The sequence below is a fragment of the Vanellus vanellus genome (assembly GCF_965231255.1).
Source record: "Vanellus vanellus genome assembly, chromosome: 2".
NCBI lineage: Eukaryota > Metazoa > Chordata > Aves > Charadriiformes > Charadriidae > Vanellus > Vanellus vanellus.
In genome coordinates this window covers 26,718,872-26,742,660 of record NC_138906.1, presented here as the reverse complement: position 1 = coordinate 26,742,660, position 23,789 = coordinate 26,718,872, and the positions used below count along the sequence as shown (strand labels likewise).

General features: G+C 38.8%; 2 protein-coding genes across 2 annotated transcripts in view; both read right to left on the bottom strand.

Annotated features, from left to right (window-relative positions):
- Positions 1 to 1,190: 1,190 nt before the first annotated feature.
- Positions 1,191 to 5,386, bottom strand: GATAD1 (GATA zinc finger domain containing 1). Its single transcript, XM_082479692.1, has 5 exons — positions 5,099 to 5,386; positions 4,864 to 4,989; positions 4,188 to 4,247; positions 2,300 to 2,483; positions 1,191 to 1,537 (listed from the first exon to the last, which is right to left on the bottom strand). The coding sequence occupies exons 1-5, from the start codon at positions 5,288 to 5,290 to the stop codon at positions 1,347 to 1,349; spliced, it is 753 nt and encodes a 250-aa protein (XP_082335818.1). The 5' UTR covers positions 5,291 to 5,386; the 3' UTR covers positions 1,191 to 1,346.
- A 5,724-nt stretch (positions 5,387 to 11,110) lies between these two features.
- Positions 11,111 to 23,789, bottom strand: part of ANKIB1 (ankyrin repeat and IBR domain containing 1) — a 97,514-nt gene continuing 84,835 nt past the window's right edge. Inside the window, exons 12-20 of the mRNA XM_082478995.1 lie at positions 22,439 to 22,573; positions 21,784 to 21,870; positions 21,629 to 21,695; positions 21,221 to 21,366; positions 20,436 to 20,614; positions 19,839 to 19,890; positions 16,460 to 16,571; positions 14,676 to 14,809; positions 11,111 to 14,325 (exon numbers count right to left, since the gene is read on the bottom strand). Of these exons, the coding sequence (XP_082335121.1) occupies positions 13,573 to 14,325; positions 14,676 to 14,809; positions 16,460 to 16,571; positions 19,839 to 19,890; positions 20,436 to 20,614; positions 21,221 to 21,366; positions 21,629 to 21,695; positions 21,784 to 21,870; positions 22,439 to 22,573 (1,665 nt within the window). The 3' untranslated portion in view covers positions 11,111 to 13,572. The remainder of the gene's footprint in view (positions 14,326 to 14,675; positions 14,810 to 16,459; positions 16,572 to 19,838; positions 19,891 to 20,435; positions 20,615 to 21,220; positions 21,367 to 21,628; positions 21,696 to 21,783; positions 21,871 to 22,438; positions 22,574 to 23,789) is intronic.

The window sequence follows — 23,789 nt, the reverse complement described above, 5'->3', positions numbered from 1 at the left end:
ACCTCAGTCTTTCAAAATATATTTAATCATAAATCAAAGCTTTTCAGGAAGTTAAAACATAAGCAAAACATAAGCCTCATGCAACTTTTATAGACCTTCATACAATATACTAAAGCTGATTTGGAGCTTCTGGGTGCTATGGTCACATATGTCCAAAAAAAAAAAAAAAAAAAAAAAAAAAAGCTGAAAAGAGCTGTAAGTGTAAATTATAAGGCCACTTACAGCTCTTATGCTTCCCAGGCAGGAGGAACAACTAACCCCAGGGAACTCAGGCCATACAAGCACATCTCATTGTGTTTGGAGCTGACTGGCTTGTAAAAAGTTTAGTGCAGAAAACTTTAACATTGGTATTTTAGTATGTGGCATTTCTCCCCATTATGCTATTTAAATATTTTCATTGCTATACTGAGACTGTCAGTATATTAAAATAGTCTTTATTTCTCTTAGCAAATGTTTGGGTTTTTTTTCATTTGAACTGCTTGAGGAATTTTTTTTTACCATCATTAACTGCAAAGACTGAGAAAAGAATTCTTTTAAGAGACCAAGCTAACACACACACAAATAGTAACAATGCGAAACTCAAATCATACGTTAATGTTAACTTGCTCAGGAAATTAAGATACATTTCTGCTATGAGGATGCCAGGGTGGAAAAGCCAAATAACATTAATTTTTAAATCTGTTTCCAGCTTTCCAAGAAATGTATCCCTCTATACAAGCAAAGTTTAGCAGGAAGCTACATACATAATCCCACGTTTTAGATTCAGCAGAACAAAATTCCCTTAAAAGGTGACTGTTCAAAATAAAGTACCACCTTGTGGATGATAGGTCTTGGTCCGAAGAAAAGAAATCTAAGTAGATCACTCCTCTCCAATGTAACAGAAAACTGTTAATTGCATCACTGACCAAGTTTAGTAGTTGAAGCTAGTCTTAAATTATAGCAAATAAAAACTGCTGTCACAGTTAACTAAATTAAACAAGCATATAAAGTGCTGGATGATCAAGAGTACGTCTTTTAAGTTCTATTCTGGAAAATAAGTTAGAAAATAAGAACACCAATGGCAACTTTCAGAAGTCAATTATTTGCTCACCCAAGTCAAAGACGATGTGAAACTTGTGGTTTTGTCCCAAAATCAGCAATAATGTTTGAAGAACAGAGCACAGAAATGACGCATCAAATGGAAAGAAAACTTCCACTTTAAAGATCTGATATAATTTAAAATAAATAAATACCATAATCCACAAAGTAAAATGAACATTTTATAATTTTTTTTAAACGTCTCATATGGGGTTCACAGACCTGAGAATACACCCAAAATAACTCGTCCAAAGTATTTCTTTAAAAAATTATAAATTATTGGTAACAGTTTCTTTAATGGAGATTGCAGGAGTAGGTCCCACATGAGTCCATATATAGCCCTTCTCTGGTCTCGTAGGAACAGTAGGGAAGGGAGATGATCGAGATTTGAAATATTCCGAAGGTGCATGACAAACAAATTCTAAATATTCCATTTTCCTTGGAAGATCTTCTTCTGGTCCTAGGAAAAAAATAAAAAAATCTTCAAAGACAAAACTTAAAGGCATAAAACTGGAGTATGTAGGACTTAAAAATATGCAACAACAGCCAACATACCTTAAAGAATGTGCCTTTTCAATCAATGATTTCCTGGCAAAGCAGTCTCAAATACTAGGCAAGAAACCTCTACCTTTATTTTTGCTGGACTGATTTTTTTTGTTTGTTTTTCCACTTTTTCCCCATTTGAAGCATTCAGTTCTCTGAGTGATGTACTTTAGTTAATGTACTTTAAATAGATACTATTTGTGACCTTCCTGTCAAAGGGACTTTACTGAATGATTAATAATTTTGTAATCAGTAGCAGAACACTCTGTATGCCAGTGCTTGCATGCTATGTAATTTAAGTACCCAAGATGAAGATCAGCTAATTCAGGTCACTTTAAAAGAAACAGCTTGGACTGGTGTATGAGGTTTATACTGTAATGACTTTGATTCTATCTATGGAGTAATAATTTGATCTTTAAAGTTGCAAGACTGTAATTGTGCCTGTGAGCACAAATACTCAGATAATCCCACTCACCGCAGTAGTGCTAATCATATTATATACGTAAGATAAACAAAAAACAGGCTATTGAAGTAAACAAGATGCTTACAGAATTAGGGTCTAAAATGTGGAAATTGCATAAACAATCCCAACAAGCTAAAAAGTTCATTAAAAAAATACAACTCTGCATTAATCTAGGCACATACAAGTAGTCGTATAAAACAAAGGCTTAAAGATTACCTATGATATAGGATGCTGGGTCAAAACAATCTTTGGGGCTGGCTTGCGTAGGAATGAGCCAGGTTAGTGCAGCACTCTTTTCACAGTATTGGTCCTGAATAAACCCACGGATCTGAGCGTAGTATGTTTTTCCATCCTGCTCATCAACCACTGAAACCACATCTCCAATTTGATAGTATACACCCTAGAAGACATACAAATAGTAACTAAATCAAACAATCTGCTTTTAGAAGCTTCACTCTGTGATTCTGATTCATGAGTACCTTATGTATCAGTATCTTAAATTATCTCAAATTGCCCTGATCTTGAAAGACAGCCTTAATTCAGCCACATGCAAAAGAACCGCAGCAAAAGATAGAGTGCTCTCTCACCTAAGCAGTCATCAGCACTGCTTAGGCACAATCAGACAACGTCTAGGAGTTTGAGTTCAACATCTAGGAGTCTGTGTTCAGTCCCAGAATTGCTTTTAAGACTAGGCAGGCAATTCCACATGGTCTCTGTCTGCCAAATGCCTCAGAAGTAACCTGGCCTCATCTGTCTTCAAAGACACAGCTCTTTCAGCTGCTCTACATTCCCTTCTTCCAGGACTGCCACACTTCCTGTCTGCAGAGTGGCGATGGTCTCGTTCTGTCAGAAGCAGGAGAGTGCAACACCACCTTCTAGAAAAAGTAACTGAAGTAATTTCCCTGTGTGTGCAGGGAAAGCAGCTTTCTGTTTATGAAGAAGTTCACTCACTTGAATGCAAAGGAGTAACAAAAAACAGATCCACCTCTGGCCACCTTCCATGGTGCTCTGTAACGTGTGAGGCTGTGCAGCAAAGGCAGCTCACTTCATGTTATAACAGCATCACACAGCACAATGCAGCGCCTGCACTATCAGTACCAGAGTTTACCAAGCATCATCCAGGACGGTTTTGTTTTTAAAACAGATTTAAAAGACCTCAAAAACCCCAAACAACCCCCTTCTCAACAACACAGCGAAGTACCAAAATAGAAACATTTTGCATAAAGAGATCAGGTTGAATAAAACTTCGACATCATTCTTCGGAATTTCTGAAATAAAAACAACCAACCCAACAAAAAACCCAAAACAAAAAACACGCAAGAAAAAACATCAATTCTCTTCCAAACTAGTCAACAGCAAACAGAGATTCATCTGGGATGCACGACATGATGCACCAGGTCTCTAGAGAGTATACAGAAGCTCACGCTATCACTTCTCCTCTGGCTGTGCAGTCTCCCAGTGGCTATCCTGACCTTTTCTCTGGGGGAAAAGACATTTCAAATGGTTTGTTTGTACTACCAGAAAACAAAAGCAAAACTTCAGAACTTCAAAACACTAACACCTTGGCATGCTGGTAAAAATGCTCTCAAGCATGAAAGTGAGAAGGATGGCTTCTGCTTTCATTGCAATAGTCAACAGATCTTGTTCCTAGGGTGTTCGAGTCTGCTTGCAGCCAGCTCTGAAACCGGAGCCAGTTTAGACATTAGGGCTGCACAACCCATCCCCTCTTCTGGCAATATTCTCTGTGCCTAAGGTAGGAAACATCACACAAATTTAAATAGTCGCTTTTGCTTGACCTCTGCACAGTGAAAGTTAAAAAGTTTAAAAACTTTGATTGCAGTAATTACTAAGGAAACCAGATGCATTTTTTTCTTAGAAGAAAAAAAAACGGGACAATGACAACTATGTAAACTACTGTGGTAAACTGCCTTGCAAGACTTAACTGCAATGACGTAAAGCAGAGCACAAGCCTACACAACTGCTAGGCAAGGAAGAACAGTTTAGGTGAATATATCCCTAGTGCTTTCACTATTGATGACAATTTTTGAAATTGGAAACAGAAACAGCAAGCTCTTTTTTGCAAACAAACTTGCACAAACCATACCTTATAAAAGATTGATTCTGCTGTAATTATAGTGGATACAGACTCGGGAGCCTTGATGGGCTAAGGAAAGAACAGAGAAATGGAAAATCAATAGCATTAAAACTAATCATATAATATTATTTAAGGTTGGGTTTTTTTTTTCCTTTTAGACAATATACTGATACGATATCTTCTTAGAAAATTAGTAAACACGAGAAATTTGGTGCAATCATTTGAACTTTAAAATTTAAAACAATAAAGTTAACATTTTCATTCTCAGGTTTTTAAGTGGAGAAGTGAGTACTAAATTCACACCACTGGTTTGTATTTACACTGAACTCCTTCCCCCAGAAAGCAGCCTGGAGGACTGGATGCTGTGCGGAGGAGTGAATCACACAGGCAGGCATGCCCGTACTACTGAGGAACAGAGCCACTCCCGCTCCCGCAGCGATTACAGCCGCTCCTTATCCAGGTTTAAGGCTGATTTTGCGACAGGAGCTGCAAAACCCCGCGCTGGGGTCCCACGCACCGGCACGGTCAGCCTGACGGGGCCCGGCCCGGCCCGCGGCCGCTTCTTGAGGGGACGAGCCCGGGCTGCAGGCCTCGCCCGGACCCGGCACAGGGCTCCCCCAGCCCGCGGGGCCCCAGCAGGCCGCCGCTTCCCATCGCAGCCGCAAAAAGCCACACGCCACCTTACGTTTTTTAACTTAAAGATGTGCCTCCTCCCCTTGCCCTTCGTGGAAACCTTCTTCTCGGCGGCGGGCGCCGACTTGTACTTGGTGTTCCTCAGCCGCGCGGACCGCCGGTGGATCTCCTGTTTACTCTAGCGGGGACGGGGGGAAAGGAAAGGATGGAATAAATACACGGAAGGGCGGGGGAACGGCCGGCCCGGCGTCTCCCTACTCTCCCCGCCGAGACCCGGCGGAGCTCACCTGCTTCCCGCCGCCGCCTCCGCCGTTGCTGTGCTGGGCGGCGGCCGAGGTAGTGGCGAAGGCGGCGGGCCCGGGCGGCGCGGAGCGGGCCGTGCAGTTGTTACACAGGATCTCGCCCTGGCCGCCCTTCTTCCACATGGAAGAGGACGTGCTGCGGCAGACGCTGCAGGTGGGCTTCAGCCCCAGCGGCATCCTGCGGCCGGCGGCGGGGCCCGCGGCCCCTGGCAGCGAGACGGGGGTTGAGGGGAGGTTGGGGGTGGGGGGGGACGCGGCGCCAACACCGGCCCCGGCGCCGGCGCCGGCCCCTTCCCGCCGGCGGCGGATGTCGCTGCAGCGGGAGGAGCGGGGCGGCCGGCCCTGCCCTCTGCTGGCTGCGGGGCCGCCGACGGGAAGCGGTGCCGACCCCCGGCGGGGGGAGGGGGGGGCACCGCCGGTGGCCGGCGAGGCTTTGTGAGGCAGAGCGGAGCTCTGTGGGGCCGTGTCCTGCAGAGCGAAGGCTGTTTCTCTCAGAAATGGTGGTCGGCGGGCGTTGGTTCTCGGTCTCCAAAGAGAAAGGCTCCCTGTCCCAAGCAAGGCATAGAATCGTAGAATGGTTTATGTTGGAAGGGACCTTAAAGATCATCGAGTTCCAACCCCCCTGCCATGGACAGGGACACCTCCCACTAGACCAGGTTGCTCAAAGCCCCATCCAGCCTGGCCTTGAACACCTCCAGGGATGGGGCCTTCACCATTTCTCTGGGCAACCTGTGCCAGTGTCTCACCACCCACACAGTGAAAAATTTCTTCCTAATATCTAACCTAATTCTGTCCTCTTCCAGTTTGAAGCCATCACCCCCTGCCCTATCACTACGTGCCCTTGTAAAAAGTCCCTCTCCAGCTTTCTTGTAGGGCCCCCTTCAGATACTGGAAGGCTGTTATAGGTTCTCCCAGGAACCTTCTCTCCAGGCTGAACAACCCCAACTCTCTCAGCCTGTCCTCACAGCAAAGGGGCTCCAGCCCCCTGATCATTTTTGTGGCCCTACTCTGGACCTGCTCCAACAGGTCCGCATCCTTCTTGTGCTGAGGACTCCAGACTCGGATGCAGTACCCTAGGTGCGGTCTCATGAGAGCAGAGTAGAGGGGCAGGATCACCTCCCTTGACCTGCTGGCCACGCTTCTTTTGGTCCCGCCCAGAATAACATTGGCTTTTTGGGCTGCGAGTGCACATTTCTGGCTTATGTTGAGCTTCTCATCAACCACCACCCAAAGTCCTTCTCCTCAAGGCTGCTCTCAATCCATTCTCTAACCAGCCTGTATTTGTGCTGGAGCTTGTCTCCACCCAGGTGCAGGACCTTGGCCTTGTTGAACTTCAAGAAGTTGGCATGGGCCCACCTCTGAAGCCTGTCAGGGTCCCTCCGGATGACATGTTTCTTACCTCAGCAAAAACTGTCAGAGAAAGCAGTGTCCTTTCAATCCCAGCGAGAGCCAGAGGCAGTAAAAGGGCAGAACCGACGGGTGTAGCAAAGCACAGGAGCTGCCTCCAGTACCTGCTCCATTCCCCGTTTGCAGGGGGACGCCGGACTCCATCATCTGAAGATACACAGCTATCATCCTTCTTACTCACCAGAAAATCTGAGGACAAGAGATGGCCTCAAATAGTCATTGTGATTCAGGAGAATAGTGACTGTGGATCTTACCTTCAACATATGCCAGCTTTGGTCTTCATTAAGCCAACTGCCCCTCTTGCATGGACCTTTAGTCACATATCAAATAATTTAAAAGGCTAGGGAACGAACACATGGCTTTATGAAGCTTTGCCAGTGAAATGCTGGAACCATAGATCTAACAGTGGTTCCTCACCCTGATGCCATTTACATGGCCCCAAGCCATCTCTTGTAGATGTTCCTCTAGTCTGATGTTATGAATGCCCACTCACATACGAGGATTTGTAGCCTCTTAGTTTCCATACTTAGCCTTCATCCTTAGGTTTCATTTAAACCCTCTTTGGTGCAAATTAAGTTGATTTCCTTTTGCATTGTTCTCAGTGGACACAAAGAACAAATCATCTTCTTTAATAACATTTTTTACATAGAGGAAAATTATCCTGCTAAAATCAAATTATTACTTTATGTAAAATAGAGGCTATTTCATTCAATGGTATTATGGTAACAATTGTATAATTAATAGACATAATTTGAAGGGATCTGTTTACAGATGCTCCACTCATGCAGCATGCAGTGGCTGGAGGGCTTCCCTAGGTTGGTATTGACTCATGGGCAGCTACGCTTAACCTCTTGCACTCCTCTCTTTCATACCAGCTTTGACTTCCTTGTCTTAGGTGTGAAATTTATTTCCTAGTTTTGATTCAAATCCTATTTTACCTTCATCTCCTTTCAAACTGTTCGTAGTTCTTGGGTTGTTATTTTTTTCTGTGATTCTTTAATCCATCCCTCTGTAGTTTTATGTGATTATCTTGCAGATTGGTGATCTCACAGAGGCCTTTAAACTCTTCCCACTACTTTTCTTGCAGCTTCTGCCCGCTTTTGTTTCCAAGCACCCTCAGAAGTCCTCCACTGCTGGGGCCCTCTCAGCGTTTTCACATTCACACAGCATCACTGGTCTGCATAGAAATGGGGTAGAAATGAGTGATAGTGTCCATTTCTGCATGGGTAAGTACCTAATACTTTGAGAAGGTTTTTATTCTGTGAATTTGATAAGATAAAGTGTTTATGGATAACAAGTATATTTGGAAATAGTTGGGGTTCTTCAACTCTAGTTTTACTCTAGACTTTTTACCATCTTCCCCACTCCCAGCTTCTTCCCTTTTGGTCTTTCCAAAATGATGCTGCAGAGTCTTTTCTTCTTCTGCCACAAACGTAGGATGTATCTGTTTTACATGTATCTGTGTATTTTAGTTAAATATGCTACTGTATATTGTTCTGATAAACTACCCACTATAATTTTTTCTTCTGCTTTTAAATAATAACTTGAACTAAAAAAAAAAAATGCTCAAGCTTTATGAAACCTAATTTGGGGTGATAATTTAAGCTAATTCAGTGGGGTTTAGCCAACCATATTTATGTAATGTTGGTAGAAAAGAGTTTTCATTCAGTATTTCTTGACAAGTCAAAGTGTGGCTTCATTAATGACTGTCATTTCAATGGAACCTCAGTAAATGACACCTTGAGATTACAGTGCACTTAGTATGATAAAATAGCAATGTAATAGGAAACGATAAGATCATATATTTTCTTTGCATATCAAATTGCAATTGTGTTTCAGTGTAAAGATTGCCAATGTGAGTCTACAGAGCAGAATGAGAACATTTCTGAAAAACATTTTGTCCTTTGTTTTTTTTAACAGTAGCTACAAATAGGTTATGCCCTATCTCAAACAGTAGTCTTTAGCATAGTATTTTGATAGTCTATTCAAAGTGCATCTCTGTTGTTATCTCCCCCACTTACATAATTTAAATCTCTAATACTATTTTCGAGAAAACCTATACAGTAGCAGGAAGTGCAAAAATCCATCAAGACTGGCTGCATATCAAGGGGAAGTTACTTCATCTAAATACCTTGCACATCTCCTTGTCTAATGAATAAACGTTATATACACCATCCCTATGTTTCTTTCTGTGCTATGTGTATTGTGGCTACTTTGTACAAATAGAATAAATGTGTTTTTTACTTAGACCATCAAAGAGTCTACCAATTTCTTCTACGTTCCAAGACAGAATTAATCTCAAATCATGGAGAATGGAGTTAGATGGCTAAATTACAGCCAATCAGAATTTGGATTGCTGTGGTCAATAACACTGTCCGTATATGCTCCAAAAAACAGAACGGGAATTTTAAGTTGTTGTTCAGAAGGAGGGCCTCAAAATGCAGATGCCTGAACGCAAAATAAAGACCAATTTCAAAGTAAGATTTATATATATATTTTAATTTGCAGAATGTAAAGGTTTCTGCTATAACGTATAAATTCTAGTATTCTCTGCAATTGCATTAGTGAATCTTGGCTGGCGAATTAATACGACATAGCTGTTTGTTTGCATCCCTAAAGATGATGATGTTGGCTACGTGGACTGCTATGCTAAAACATGTAGACAGGAAGGTGGACTGTGGCATTTGAAGTGTAAAAATGCTAGTGTCTGAGTAAGACATTTATTTTCAAATAGATTATTATAAATTGATCTGACAGAGCAGAAGATGCAGCGGCCAAACTATAACTGATGAATAATTTGCTTATAGAAAAAACACTTGCATTCATAAACTGATAAAATACTCCTTAAAACCATTTATGTAAAGGTAAATCATTCTTATGTAGTGAACAACTCTGATGTAAAAACCCTAAGATAAAATCCCCCATCTTTTTTCCAGTATCTGGTGGTGGATAAGACACACTTGGATGAAAATACCACTATAATCTGACTCCTGAAGATTATGTATTTTGCAGTACTGAACATCTATCTGGATGTATTAAATATTTTTTTGCTTATATTCCATTTATCTGGATATTCATACAAATGACCTAAAAAGAAAAAATATATGCAAAACATCTTCTCAAGTTTGTATTTCACTGCAGAAAGGATTTCTGTAAAGATCAAGACCTGCATAATTTTAAAATAACACCATCCTGTTAACAATTAGCTTTAACATTTTGTTGGTGAGATGTAACCTTAAATGCCTATGAAGAGTTGAAAAAAAAGGACTTTGCAGTTAAGTTAGAAAACATTTTTTCTTTACTCCTTTATTCTATTTTTAGTCATTTTGCATGAGCTACTTAAATTATTTTATGCTGTTATGTATTTGGAGAATAGTATAAATTCTATACTTGCCTATTTTTGCAGTGGAATGAAAGCATCTCATTGCAGAAAGTCATGCTTCCATTTGTTTCTTTGCCCTCATACAAAGACTGACAGCAAACACAGCTTTGTGTAGTATTTACAGGGGATCAGTCTCCTCCTTTTGATTGCACATCTTGTGCTTTACTCTTCAGTTAGAAGGATGAGATGATAAAAATGACACTCAGTTTTGCATCATCATTGGCTTCTCTACATCTTTCAAGTTTCCGTATCTGGCTGATCTACAGAAGAGCACTAAGGACAATAATAATCAGTATATTGTCTAATTCTGAGTAGATAGTCTACACAATTTTTAGTAAAGAAACTAGCTATCATTATATCCATGTTTGGCTTCCATTCTTACCAGCCTCTGTGAATATTACAGCGGGATGCCGTGTGTGTGCTGGGAGAGGGGAAGAGGAGGAGGAGAAGGTAATAGTGAAATTGGCCTTGATAAACAGATCTCCAAAACTGGGCTGTGGGGGTGTTTGATTTTGAAGCACAGTGTTGTGATTTTAAACACCTCAGAAAGTGTATTTTAAATTTGTATATTTATTAGTATGTTCTAGCTACCATAAACCCCAAAATTTCTCTTGTGATACTCACGATCTCAGTAAAACTCAGTACTTGCTAATTGCAGCATATGCAGTGACACCACAGCAGCAGGTGATGGAAAGTGCCTTGCAGTGACTAGTCCAACTTTGTACATTAGATTTTAGAAGCTCTCCAGCATCCTGGCATGCTTGTTGGAGGAAGCTAAATAAATTACTGTAACAACGAGCAGAATAGTTTAGTGCCTGTTAACATAACAGAGGCAGTCTGGAATCTCGTGGTAACAATGGAGACTGGATATTAAGTGGCACTTAAGTAACACTCATTAACAGGATCTTCCTCAAAAATTAGTCCTCCCACTCTCTTTAGCACCACTATTTGTAATGACAAGGCATTACTCTACAAAAAACAAGTGCACAATACTGCTATAGCTAGTAAGACAAAATTGCCTATTTTAGATTTTGTTTTCAAAGCTTAATGAATATAGGTACCTTATATTTAACAATCAAAACATTCAACTTACTATATGGTCCCCAGCTAATCTAGCACAGGACTGAACCCATCCTAAAAATGTCTGTCATCAGCCTTAAGAATCTGCTACCGTAAGTCTAAGATGTAATGAGACGGAACAGAATTAGTTTAAGTAATAAATGTTTAATCAAAGAATTTTACATATTATTAACAGCATTCATTTGGCCAAACATCTACATGGTTGTAGTATCCTACTTGTATATAAAGTGGGAATGTATCAAGTATAGACTATGAAAGTGCAAATAACAATTCAAGGTTAGAGTAATTTTTTTACATTATAAAATTAACAGGTTTACAAAATAGTCTTGCCAAACTTTATTTTTGAATTGTAAAGTCAATGACTATGGTGTTAAAATAAGTACCAAGAAAATACAAATTTAATAGGCTAATTTCATGCTCATAAGAGTAACACGGAAACAATGGATATACTGCACAACCTAACCAAATTACAAAAAACCAGAACCCACAAACTTCACTATCTTCACAGAGAGCACTCTTACATATCTTACTGTAACTTTGCAAGACATCTCAATGCAATACACAATCCTTTTCTGAGAATCTTTCTATTCAGAAATTACAATTCAAGGAAGCTATGCAAGTTAACTTTCAGACCGATTCATGATGATAGTACATGAAGAACTGTTTCAGTTGAAGGATTTTATACCATAGAACAATTTAAAATAGGTATTTTTCAAAGATGTCCAGAGGTGCATGATGATGTCAGGAGTAGTGTGGCTAGAGGAAAAGTTGATTTGAGACTGATCAAAACTGATTTGAGACTATTCATTCCATTCTCTCTAAAGATGCTTGCAAAATGAACAAGGTTTTTATGGGGTAAGGGTCAAATACTCTTATTTCATTTTTTACTAATACGAACCTTGTGACTGTAAGGTTCAAAAGCTGCATTTGCATGAATTAGTTACCAAAACACTCACTTGAACTCACAGTAATCAATACATAAACTTTGCTATCATGACACTTGCCTATACACACTCAGTAGTAATAAACTTTTATATCATATCAACAAATCTCTGGTAACAGTTAAGCAAAACTTAAAATGGAGTGTATGTAATTTGCTCGTATTATGACAAGTTTTGATTATATGTAATTAAAACAGCCATTTCAACAACTTACTCTAGTTGTAATTACATACTGTACCATTGTATCTCACTAACTGTAGATTGATGCTTTTAAGCAAATCTAAAACCAGTATTTTTTTTTCACGGTACAACAACTAGGAAAAGGGGGTTTTGTTGGTTTGTTTTTTTGTTTTTTTTTTTTTTTTTTTTTTACACTAAACAGTAATCACACAGCAAATGAATATTGTGCAATTGAACAAATACCTAGCAGTGTTTTGTTTATGCAAAAACACTGACTGAACATTTAGTTATTTACTGTAAAGGCAAGGCCATGGGTGGTTTTATGGAGGTCTTTGCAATTAATAGCATAGTTACTCCAGAACAGACACTGAATTTGAATTACTTGTTTAACTGTGGCAACTATCCAGTTGGGTTAGGCAAAGGCACCGTAACATGTTGAGCAGAATGTGTTATCTGAACTTTAATTGTGGGACTGGCTAATATATGAAAATTCGGTATTCCTATATTTTTATAAAATGTTATCATTAAAAGTAATTGCACTATTAGTGCATAGAATGCTTTGTAGAATTATGAAAACAAAGAACTATGATTGCACTTCCATTAAAGTGTCTCTTAAAATACAGCATAGCTGTTGCTAAGTCACTGTATTTTAATATTTAAAATAACTGTTTAACAGCAGCATTAGGTTTTATTAACTTAAGATACAGGCTACATTTAATTAAATGCAGTCACCATGGCAACACATGCCAGTTAAATTTAGAGAAGCAATGCTACCCAGTGGTTTCTTTCACTGCTAAGAACTGTGGGGTTAGTTTGATAGAGTAACACTGCACTGTTTTGTTAGGCTACCGCCAGCTAACTATTCACAGTTTGGCACATTTGGACTGTAAATAGACATGAAAAAATCTTTGATTTTAATGGGAAAGAATATCCCCTAAAACTTGTTCCTGGAGCAGTATTAAAGAGAAGCATTAAATATCTCTGTTCACACTGCTAACAAAAATGAAAAATGAGTAAGGAAAAATTACGGAAAACAAAACCGAAATGCAAATGAATTGCTAAATGTTATTTTGGTGAAAGAATGAGTTCTAAAAAATGGAATAAACTATTTCTTACGAAAACCAACCAAAATAATCAGTGTAAGCCTTTAATCCGTACTTTCAAGTTAAGGATCATCAACCTAAGGCTAAACAGATGCTGCATTGTATTAGGAATGTGGAATACAACCTACTTATTCCTTTTTCTTAAGAGCAAAAAGGCAAGTACTACCTAATTAAATGCAAAGGATATTCCTTGAAAGGTTCACATTATTATAAAGAACTACAATTCAAGAGAACTCCTAAATATCCGTTGTTACGTCAGTGGTTACAACTGAGCTGTAATTATGTGGATCAAAGCCTCCATAATGCTTACTCCACATACTGTACCATCTGTCACTGCCATTTACTTACTCCAAATTTAGTTTTTATTCATACCAGATGCACATGTTCAATCCATTCACTTGAGGTTTGAGGAGTCTGACTTGAAGTATCTCCTGAAGCATCCAGGGTGCCTGTTACCTCCCTGTTATTATCACCGCTTTGTGATACCGTTTCACCTGCAATAATGTTTTCTTCAGAAGTGCTTTCCTCTGTTTGGGTTCCTCTGCCTTCGTTTTTGAGTGCATCCTCAAATAGTGCGTGCTCTTCCTGAGGCTCCAGCCCTGTGTCTATAAGATTTGGTTGCCCTGCTGACCCGTCTTCAGTACTGGGTTGCTGTGAATCCTCATCCGTTTCTGTACTTGTTGAGGGGATCAGAGCAATACTCTGTGGGTTCATGTCATGAAACCAGGCCATAATATTTCCAAGCAGATTTTCATTGGTATTGGGATCTTGACTGCTGGAATCAGCGTCACTAGATGTTGAGTATAATCCACTTCTTGTATCGCTGCAGGGGTGCGAATGAAGACGATCAGCTGAAAAGGGATCATTGCCTGCACCTAGTCTCATCAGACTGTCACCAAGTTCTAACAGCTCCGAGCTGCTCAAAGCGCCTCTTGGATTATCTATACTTATGGGAGCAGAGTCCAGTCTTGTAGGCAAAGAGGTACCTATTGCTCCTAAAGATGCCTCGTTATTTAGAAAGTCTCTAGTTTCTTCATCTATGGCCAAGCCAGATTCTTGTAATGATAACTGAATAGCTAGCAGGATGTTTGGGTCATCTTCATCCAAAGAACTCAGAGCCTGTGGAAATACATACAGGTGCTTTCAGAATAAAACTTTCATCTTGTTAAATATTTTGGATTAAAAGTAATTTGGGCTCAAATATGAAATTCATTCCTTATTCCTATATGTCATTTATCAGAATCAATTTTTACTGACACAGTCGACAACAGAATTTAAAAATTGAGCATTGTTATATTAGTGATTGTTTAGCAATTCTTACCGGTGTGAATGTGTAACTTGTTGTCCTAGATTTACCCTTTCTTATCGAAGAATTAAGAAAATTTGCAGAGAGACAAAATGACCCAGAAAAGCAGAGCAGAGGAAGGCAGGCAAAGCAGAGAGAATGGAAAAGAGATTAGGCGAGATACCTGAAGAGAATCCTGGTTTTCAGAGCGACTGACAGGGGTATAGTCATGAAGCGAAGAGCTGTGCAGAATACCCATAGAAGCTGAACTCACCATGGAGGTGCCATGTCTTCTACTACTGCCACCTTCCTGAGTGTCTGTTTGGGCAATTGAAACAAAAATGGTTGAAGAACGAGCGAGAAAGCCTTCTCCACTGTTATTTACTGACAGAATCTCTTCCTTCCTTTTGGATTCCAGCTGTGTAATTTTACTCCTTTACTCACTCTGAACGAAATAATCCAAAACACTCCTACACCAACTCTTACACAGTGGCAAAACACCAGTCTCACTGTTTTAGGAGTGACTGCCTGGCTCATTTGTGCCTTCCTACTCTCAATACCCTTCTTCTTCTCTTTGAAAGGATGGGATATGCCATCAGGAGCATGAGCCTGTCGGCAGGAGGGGCAAAGTGCTTCTAAGGCACATACATGATTTATGGAACGTCCTGAAAAATACTGCACATGGACACAATACAGGATGCATTTACAGGGGGATTACAACCAACGTTTGCCCATTTCTCCATTCTTCCAAAGACAACAACTCAGCTGTAGTGTTAACATTACAATAATTTTTACCATAACAATGCAGCACAATTAAGAGTAGAGTCATTAGTGTATACCTCAGCAATTACTGAAATTACTGTTTTCTTAAAACTGCCAACAAAAAAATAGAAGTAAAATGGTATTTCCAGAAAATTTGCTCTGTAATAAAAATAAATATAACTCCTGATTTTGGAAAATGGAATTTTCCACTTCAAAACTCAAAATGAAATAAGGATAGATAAACTAATTCTCTCTTGCATGCTTTAACAGTATGCACTGGTCATCACTAGAATATCCAAGCGTTCAGTCAAATTCTAGTCCTCAAACTAACAAGATGGTTTTGCATTTTACTTGTAGTAGGGAGGACCAAAGCTCACCAAAATTCCTTTTTCTTTTTCTAAAATAAAGAATGTGTTTGTTTATTTCTGCTCAGTAAAGGACTTCCCCTTTTGTTTTTAAAGGACAAGCTATGTACAGGACTTAAGTTCATGAGACACTGCGATGAGATTTTGTGCAGCGTGGCTCAGAGACCGAGCGTGCAACTGGCAGCTCTGAAGAAACAGCGTCACAGTACGATTTGGATTCCAGCTATTTTTGTACCTTTGCAAAAGCTCCTGGCAGCACGGATACAGCCCAGACAGCCAAGTTACAGTGACCTTAAGGGACTGTGCTCCCAGCCGTGGCACTGCTTAGAAGAGCAGCGTGCTGGAAGTCATAGCCCGTGCCAACTGGTTTCCTGGCTGTCTTTGCCAATACAGGAGTTTCTGAGCAGGGTTTTGGAATACAGCCGTAGGGCTATCTTCCAGCAGGCCTGTAGCAGGGGAACCCTCTTCTACACTCTTTAGGCACAACTGATCCTTTTAATTGGCATACAAGAGCTGCTATATAGATAAGACTGTCATATGAAGTATGCGCCCTTCAAAATTTCTCCAGGAAAGCAAACCTGCTCTAAATAGCTGAGGAGTTGTTAGTGGAGAGATCGATGCATTTCTCTTTAAAAAGAGGAGCAGCCACAACAGTCAGCCACACTTCTGAGATCATGTACAAACATGCAAAAATAAGCCTTTATGTCATATCCTGGAAAATACAGCAATGTATTTGAAACCTTTTTAAAGTGTATCCACAGAAGAACAAACACTGTGGTCACTACTAGCAAGTTCTGAAGCAGGAGGAGAAACAAAACCCCACCCCCAGGCAGGAACATACCTAATGTACTCTCACTGGGGTCATCAGGATCTGGAGTATTACTCAGCAGACTGTGCATGTCTCCACGTCGACGTTGTCTGTGCCTCCTCCGATACTGAAATTCAGCATATTCCTGCATAAACCAAAGGTTACAAAATACAGGGCAGCATGCAGTAATATTTTTCTGATGTAACAAGCACCACATTTTTATTAAAAATGTGTGATTTTATATGTTTATTATAAAATCACCTTTTTTTTTTCCAGAAAAATAAATTGCAAGTTGTACCATGCAATGCTCAACATAAATAACGAAAAAAAATATCCAAGGTAATCCTAAATCTATAAAATAATGAATTAGCAAAGAAAAATACTTGACATATTACTGACATTTTAATACTTGCAATCTCCCTTTTTAAAGAATTCCAACTACACGTTTTTTGTTTAAAAGCTTTGATACCAAACTTTATATAGACATACATCAACACACTTTTTAATAAATATATACCTAGTGATTTTAGAACATAAAACCAATTAATTTAAATTAGATGAACAGATTATCTCAGAGTCTCTGTTGCCTGAAATTGCCAGTAGAAAACAACCTTTGGATGGCTACAGAAAGCTGGCAGACACACACCAGGAACTGTTATACTCCTCCAGCCTCCAGGACACTATGGCTCAGGACCTTCTTAAGCCACAGCTGATACTCTTTTACTGAACAGTCTTTGATCGATTTTTATTCCATGAATTACAGATCTCCTCTATTTTTGCCTAACTTGAGCTGCTAACAAGCCATACCATACAGATTTGAACTCCTGCAGCCTGTAATTTCTCATGTTGTGTGCATTTACCAAAGACAGTTTATATAGCATTTATGGAAAAGACTAATTTTTGACCACATCAAGCTAACATCCCAAGGGTTCATTATCTTAATACTTGGAAATAAATGTTTTGATTTCCATACCTTTCCTAATATTAAGAGACTGATTTTATGCTTGAAGGCAAATTTCCAGATATGTTTTTTGGTTAGTACAGCTGACACTGATCCTGACCGTGTAGGTTAAGATCTTTTGTTAATTTCAGTTATTCGTTTACACAAGGCAATAAAAATAGACACACAGATACTAGCTCTTCTCTTCAGAAAAGAACACTGCTATTTATTTCCCTGAGCTCCAGGTTGGGAAATCTGTAATCCAAAGGCTTCATTTGGCCAAATGAACTGGGAAAGATAACATTACTATTAGCTTTCCTTTCTTACATTAATTCTTCATCCTAGAATATCTCAACATCTAAAGTATCTAAAACTTAAATCCAGAAGTGAATTTCTCTTACACAATGACATTATTAATTTTGATAGTATTATGATGGTATGTTGTCTTCCCATGTTTCAGACATGGGAAAACCCCCTGTTTCAGACCAAGTTCTTATTCATAATGAAGTATGCAAGCCAAAAAGAGTAGTCACAAAATCATCAGCGTGGGCAGATTTTTATCTATGTAAGAAGATCCATGAAAATTGTAAGAACATAAAAATAGCTGTCCTGGACCAGACAAAAGGTCCATTTAGCCCAATATTCTGTCTTCAACAGTGGTTAGTAGTATATGCTTGTTAGCCTATGGAACAGCATAAAAAACAGGGCAAACATGAAGCGATTGTTCTCTAAAGTATTCTTCCAGGTCCTAAGGAGCTCAGGGATTTCCTAAATGGAAGGCAGTGCCCGCAAACAACAGAAACTCAAAACCTGATATGGAAAAATATAACTGAATTATTTTAAAAATATATAATTATATCACTATGGATCAGATAAGGAGTAATGGGAAGTGATCACTGAACACTAAGACTTATTAATTGTATCAAATCTTATCTCTCATCTGTTTGCAATGAAATAGATTTTACCAACAGCCATTTACCTTTTAGTTGCTTTTTCACCTTTAGAAAGATATCTGAATTACTACTGATAAAAATTCACTTCTGATTACTTGGAACAATTTTATACATGTGAGCAAAAGAAGCTTTAATGTTGTTGGGCAGAGACAGCATGGTTTCACACAATGGTCTACAGCAAGGAGTGTTCCTTGCTTAAAACTAGGAAGATTTTGTTTTCTGTAATAATCTGGCATACGCAGTCATTCTACTACTTGTCAGTAAAAGTACAGCTCTATGTAAAAAAAATTTTAGTGAAATTCACTAAAATAAACAAAGATGACCATTATTAATTCTACGAAATTCCTTTAGCATAGGTGGTTGCAAGTATCCTTGATAGCTACGTAGCAAAGAAACCAACTTGCATCACACAGTGCCACATTTAGGCAAATCATAAAAGCTCATAAGCAATCATCTAAGCACGACTGCAATGGCACTTACCGCTAAACAGCTTACCAACATATTTCTTATCAGCTTTTTCTCATAACCAGTTCCACTGATGAGTAACAGCCCAATGAGTTTGATATTATCAAATGGGGAATTATTTCAAAATAAAGGACTAAAGGAACTAGACAGGAGAATCAAGTTGATATTTTGTAGAGAAGCAAGCTATTTTCTCAACAGCGTGATGCTCACCAAGAACAATAGCAAAGGAAATATATAGGAAAAGTATATGGAGTTTTCCAGGATGCTTTAAAATGTCTAGCTATAAAGAAAACAGCACCAAGGAAATGTTGAAATGAAGTTTCCTTCCTAACTGAATGCTTTAATCTAATGTTCTCAAAATATTAAATAAAAGTTAAGATGATAAAGGAAAGCTTTATAGGAAGCTTCTCATATTTTAGTGCAGAGTCACGAAAATTATTTACTCTTTCCCATATAAATATGTGGAATATCAATTTTAAAAACTATAATTTTCATTCTTGGTTAAGTAGCAGAAGTTTAACTCATTTAATATTTCCATCCTGCTTCAATACATAAAAATAAAAACCATTTCAAAGAGTTAACAATATTTAGGTATTTTTTATGTATGTTTTTGTTAGATTGTGACAGAAGGATGGAAATTTCTCAGACTTTTTGTCAAATTCCGCTGAACAGATTTGCATTCAAAATTAATCTACACAATTTCATATATTTATTACTTTAAGGTTACCCAGCACATAGACACCAGCTTATATACAATTTTAAAACTGGTTATGTACTTGGCAAATCATTAATACAACATACCTTGTCTAATGCCACCTTAAATAACTATAGCCATGTTAGAGGCATTTAGAGTCATTTAGAGGCAATTTAGAGTCATTGCACAATCAGCTACAGATATATTTCCTTCTATTGTGAAATAAATAAAATGGTAAGCTTAAATCAACTTGAAGTGCATTGAATCAAAATAATTAAGCTCTTCATGCAGATTGCAATCATACCTGTGTTTCTAGAATATGCAGAAGTAAGTTAAATAAAATAAAAAGAAATAGTTTACCTCGGGCGATGCAAATCCTAAATATTCCCAATCCCATGTTCCACCAGCAAAGCTATAAAATTAAGAGATATACCATAAAGTTTTGAAGTAGAACCAAGTATGAACAACCTCCAGAGCTTCAAAGCCTATCAACATCTAAAAAGTAGTGCAGTTGTAACTCTCTAAACTTAACAAGTCTTCTGCTTTAATTCTTAGCTCAAAATTAATTTAGAAAACCATACACTGAACTATTCCAGAACTGCTTGGTATTTTTAGCAAATACTTATAGATTTTTGGAGCGTACCAGATATTTAGTGACAATCTTGAAGGAAAGAAGTGAAATGGAAGCCAAGACATCTAATAATTAATATATCACAAACGGGGAAGCAATTAGGCTGCAGCATACAAAGCAGTGATTCTCAAATACATTTTTCCTCAGTGAAAAGATGTAATTCCGCAAGGATTAGATGTCCAAGAAAATGTCACTATCCGGTGATCTACAACCACCACGTTTGTCAGCTCCACTTTACCTCACTGTCAAAGAATGACAGCGGATTCGCCCACTTCGGCAGTGATCATTGAGCCTTTTGGACCTGCACAGTATTTTGTTTGGATTACCTGCGCCTGGGTGCTTCTGGCGAGTCTGCAGGAGCAACACCACGGGCCACAGAGGCCAGGAACTCCTGCCGTTTCTGCTGCACAAGGCAAGCTGCACGGATGATTTTATGGCGAGGAGTCCGAAGGTAAGGCCTGTTCACTTTCTGTGCAAGGTCTTCGGTGACCATTTCTAGGTCTGTCTGCAATAGTTAATAAATATAGAATAAAATAATTTTACAATTAAATGAAAATCAGGTAGAGCTCTACACCACAAATACCGAGCAGAACGATATCCATTTTCCTGGAAATACCATTTGAAACACCCGAAAATGTCTGCCCTTCTAGCCTACCGTTTTAATGACCTAAATGCTGTCCTCTGGCTTGGAGCAGCCCCTGCCGCTGGGGCCACCGCCACCCACGTACTCCCCCAGTTTTACCCCCCACTCACTTGTCAGACACATCAGTAGGGAAAGACAGGAAAGAGGCGCTAGAGAAGGAGATGGAAGATTGAGGCTAAAATGCTATCCTCAGAATGGAGATTAACAGTAAATAATTTTCTTTCTTTCCCCTTCCACCTGTCTTTAACCCTTTCCTTTTTCGGCAAAGTGTTGTTTTGCATTCATTCTAAAATTGAACTAAAAGCTATAGTGTCACACAGTAATAAAAATGCACTAATTTTCCAAACTTGGTCACAAATACAAAACAGGTATATCAGTTTTACACTACAAAAATGGCAAAAAGACATTGGTAACTAATATTACCAAAAAATAGTAACATTAGAAAAGCAAAATATATGCGTGTATTACCTGCATAAGTTCAAATATTTCTTTCTTTGTGCTTTTAGGCTCCAAAAAGAATCCGTATGGATAAGAACACTTAAGAATGCGTCGAGTTTTTAGAAGCTCTTGCACTGCATCTTCAATGAACGTGGTATCGGGACAGCCTCCCTCAGCTGTAAGATGAAACAAGCATTGTGAAAATATTTTCCTGCTGATGTCAGTACTTGTTTTAGCATAAGGGTTCTCCTCCAAAATAAAATTTATGTGCATGTCAGTTAAATATTTTGCAAGTAAACAGCACCAGGTTCTCAATGACTACACAGTGTTCTTACTAAAAAGAAGTAAACACAGAATAGTCTTTGGAATAGATAGGTTTAGCCATAACAGAGTTGATTTGATTTCAAATCAAATTCATAGATCACAGCAAATACTTACTTCCACTGAGAGCTCTACTCAATTGCTCCATCTTTTCTTTGGCTGTTTTTAGAAGGCGCTGTTCTAACTAGAAAAAGAAAATGAATAAAATAAGATAATTATTTTTGGATTAATAAAATTGAAACAAAAATCAGTAAAAATGGCTTGACCCACACCTGGTAGCTAAGTTCATGGTTCTTAAACCTTGTGTAGTAGTGCATAAACCTGTCAAGCTCTTGAAATCTTCTATGCTTCTTTTCAGCCTGGAAAATAATAGGGAAACAAAAGAAACTAAGATAAATCTTATGATTTAATTTAGCAATCACCATTAGATATAATTACACAACCAACTGTTTCTATTCCCACTACACATAAAGTATTGTATACAATGCTGATAAGTGCCATGTAAATAAAGAGACAAATGTAATTTTTGAAATTTACAAGTCTGCAAATACTGTAGCCCAAGAGTTGATACACTGTGTGTGCATGCTATTTAAGCAGACTTCCCAAATGCCAACATTAAGGTATGTCTTCTGATGCGCACAGCAGCTAGGTACAGTACCAGCACACCCATTTCACAAGAGCAAACCACGGCACAGAGAAGTAAAATGACTTGGGTAGAGTCACCAGTGGTTGCTACCAAAGGCAAAAGCAGAACCGAATCTTATGTTTCTATCCAGAAATAAGCATTTTCTTTCTGTCTCTTTGATATTTTTAAGGTTGTGTTTTTCCATTTAGAACTCGGTTTTGGAAGAATTTTGATGGAACTTATCCTACATAGAAATCTGCAGCCTTAGTGCTATTTTTCAAACACACACATTCATTTGTTACCTCTACTGTCATCTCCTTGGACTGTTCCTCTACATGTTGAATAACCTCATAGCGAGTGCATCTGTAGTAGCCTCCAGTGGAAGAGCTGTGCTTCTTCCATTCTTCTAAGCATATCCAGCAAAAGTCATATTTGCACTTCAGAAAAAAAAGGGATAAGGAGGAAAAAAAAAAGAAGTTGATACATTGTAGATTTGCAGTTATGCATTATTATTCCTCCATGAACAACTGAATTAACGTAGTTCTGAGTGTGCTTACGGTCAAAAAAAAATTTGAGGATCCTCCTTCTTATTTTACCTACTACAGAATATCTGGGTTATCAAACCATGTCAGTCATAATTTTTGTTCTTTGGATCACAAGATTGCATTGGATCTACAAGTGAATTTTTAGGTGGATGAAATAAATTAAATGATAAATACAGCTGATCAGGCCTGGGGTTTTATTATTGTTTAAAAAAAAGACAGTCCAATTTTTTAAGCGACACAGCAACTGTTCATGAGAAAGAGTGAATTTTTTCCTAGTATCGCTGAAAAAAACAAGAAAAAAATCATTACAAAATATTAAAAAATGGCATGAAACAAGTTGTTTCACAAGCAACAGGACTAATAAAGCTTGACTTCCTATTTATTTATGTGTCTATGCCCCTACTGCAATAATCTCACCTCTCCCAAATTATCTCTCTCCATGACCACTCCACCATATATATCTTCTCATCTCTCACACCTCCAAAAGCCTCCTTAAAAACCCAAGATTCACCCAGTGTTCCCAGACCCTCCTCCAGTATCTCAGTTTCATTAAACATTCAAAACCACATCATCTGTCTCTACACAACTCCCAAACCCCTGAGCTCTGTTTTATGTGCCTTTATGATCAGGTAGCCACGCAGCAGCACCGCCTAGGCTTAACGAATCACATCTGCTGCCCAGCCACTGTCTGAGCAGGTAACTGCTGAGCAGGTATTTCAGCCTCTCTCTTGGTGGCAGTACAAATTAAGTCTCTGCACCATACAGCTACCGAGTTTCATGAAACTTGCAGTAATGTAATATCCGTGAACCCCCTCCTGTTCCTTCGTAACTGGTTCAAAGTACCCAGAAGGTTAAAAACTACTACAGGTAGGGGAGTGAGAGAGCAGGACTGCTTAAGCCTTGTCTCCTTAGAAACTGGGCTGATAAAACAGTAAGATGCCTGCTTAAGTACAGAAATGTGATTTTATGAGTAAAGAGTATCCTCCTCTACACCAAGGTACGTGCTAGCTGCTATGAGGCAGTCGTAACTCATCATGTAGTAGGCTTGAGCAGACCTTACTGCAGCAAAGGCAGAAGGTCCACCACAGATCCTTACTTCAGTGGAGAA

What these genes read in the sequence shown, in the direction of transcription:
- GATAD1 (XM_082479692.1), bottom strand. Translation starts at nt 5,290, where the DNA reads ATGCCGCTGGGGCTGAAGCCCACCTGCAGCGTCTGCCGCAGCACGTCC. An exon ending in CAGAATCAATCTTTTATAAG is followed by an intron (nt 2,484 to 4,187) that starts GTATGGTTTGTG and finishes TATGTCTTCTAG; the next exon opens with GGTGTATACTATCAAATTGG. An exon ending in CCCAGCATCCTATATCATAG is followed by an intron (nt 1,538 to 2,299) that starts GTAATCTTTAAG and finishes TTTTTTTCCTAG; the next exon opens with GACCAGAAGAAGATCTTCCA.